The 1330-nt window shown below is 33.6% G+C and overlaps 1 protein-coding gene across 1 annotated transcript in view; it reads left to right on the forward strand.

Moving 5' to 3' along the window:
• eIF3a (eukaryotic translation initiation factor 3 subunit a) overlaps nucleotides 1-1330 on the forward strand; it is a 24349-nt gene that overhangs the window by 14285 nt on the left and 8734 nt on the right. Inside the window, exons 12-14 of the mRNA XM_014426053.2 lie at nucleotides 54-263; nucleotides 364-540; nucleotides 630-794. Coding sequence (XP_014281539.1) covers nucleotides 54-263; nucleotides 364-540; nucleotides 630-794 — 552 coding nt within the window. The remainder of the gene's footprint in view (nucleotides 1-53; nucleotides 264-363; nucleotides 541-629; nucleotides 795-1330) is intronic.

Genomic DNA, 1330 nt, shown 5'->3' on the forward strand with positions numbered 1-1330 from the left:
TATATATAAAAGAATAGAATCACAATATTGTGTTATCCAAGTTTTCATTTTAGGAAGAACAAGAGCAAAGGAAGGCCGAAGAACAGGCAAGGCAACAAGCATTGGCTGAGCAACGCCGTCTTGATCAAGAAAGAGAAGAAAGGGAAAGGAAACGTCACGAGAGTGAAATACAGCAAATAAAGGACAGACATTTAAAGGAAAAAATGCAACAAATATCTCTGACTCCTCATGGCCAAAAAATACTTAAGAAGTTGGATGAAGAGGTTGGTTTAAGTTTATATGATTCCTTTGATTTTTCTCTATTTACTTAACTTTTAAATAATTTTTATTATAATTATTATTACTATTCATTCAACTTTTCAGGAAATAAAAAAAATGGATGCTGAGCAAATAGCAGCTAAGGAAGCTGAAGAACTCCAGAAAGAAAGGCGAGAAATGCAACAGAAACTTAAGTCCCAAGAAAAGAAAGTTGACTATTTTGAAAGAGCTAAGAGGCTCGAAGAAATACCTCTTCTCCAGCAGAGTTTCAGAGATAAACAGGTGAAGCTTAATGCCTGATTTTGAATTCAATTTCCATTCTTTTAATAAAACAATTAATTTATTAGTGATTTTTTTTTTTTCAATAATAGGTAGAAGAGAAAAATCTCTGGGAAGAGCAAGAAGCCCGAAGAATCGCTGAATTAGTTCAAGAAAGAGAGAAAGCTGTTGAGACTCGCAAGAGAATGGCTAGAATGAAGGCCGACAAAGATGCGTTCTTAGAGAAACTCTTTGCTGCTCGCAATAAAATTTATCAGGTTATTTTAAAATTATTTATCACAGCAAAATTTTTATTGATAGAATTTTTGTTTTGTTCTTATTTACCTGCATTAAAAAACAAATATAGAGGGGAAAAAATTGTGAGTCTTTGGGCTGATCGACAGAAGTGAAACTTCTGGAAATAAATTAATGTATTAAAATAGAACAGCCATTTCCTAAGTTAATTCTAGCTGGAAAATGTTTTATATTGTAATTGGAGCTCAAACTCACCTATTAGGAGACAGAAGCTCACTCAATCATACTATCACTACAGGGATTGCAAATCTCTTCTAACCTCCTACTCTCCTATTACATTAGGGGTATTCATGATCTTTAGTTCAACATGTTAAAGCGTGTTAAATGGAAAAACTCATGTTAAATTGAAAAATATTGCCTTCTTTTACCGTGGTAAAACGAAATAACATTTAACATGGCTGAGAGTCTGTTACTTGGTCTGTTAAATGGAGAATGACGTCACACAATAGACCAGTAGAGATCGCCGCCATTTTTTGTTGTGACAGCTCAGTTCTTTCGT

The sequence above is a fragment of the Halyomorpha halys genome, unplaced genomic scaffold (assembly GCF_000696795.3).
Source record: "Halyomorpha halys isolate HHAL.00 unplaced genomic scaffold, Hhal_1.1 Scaffold547.1, whole genome shotgun sequence".
NCBI lineage: Eukaryota > Metazoa > Arthropoda > Insecta > Hemiptera > Pentatomidae > Halyomorpha > Halyomorpha halys.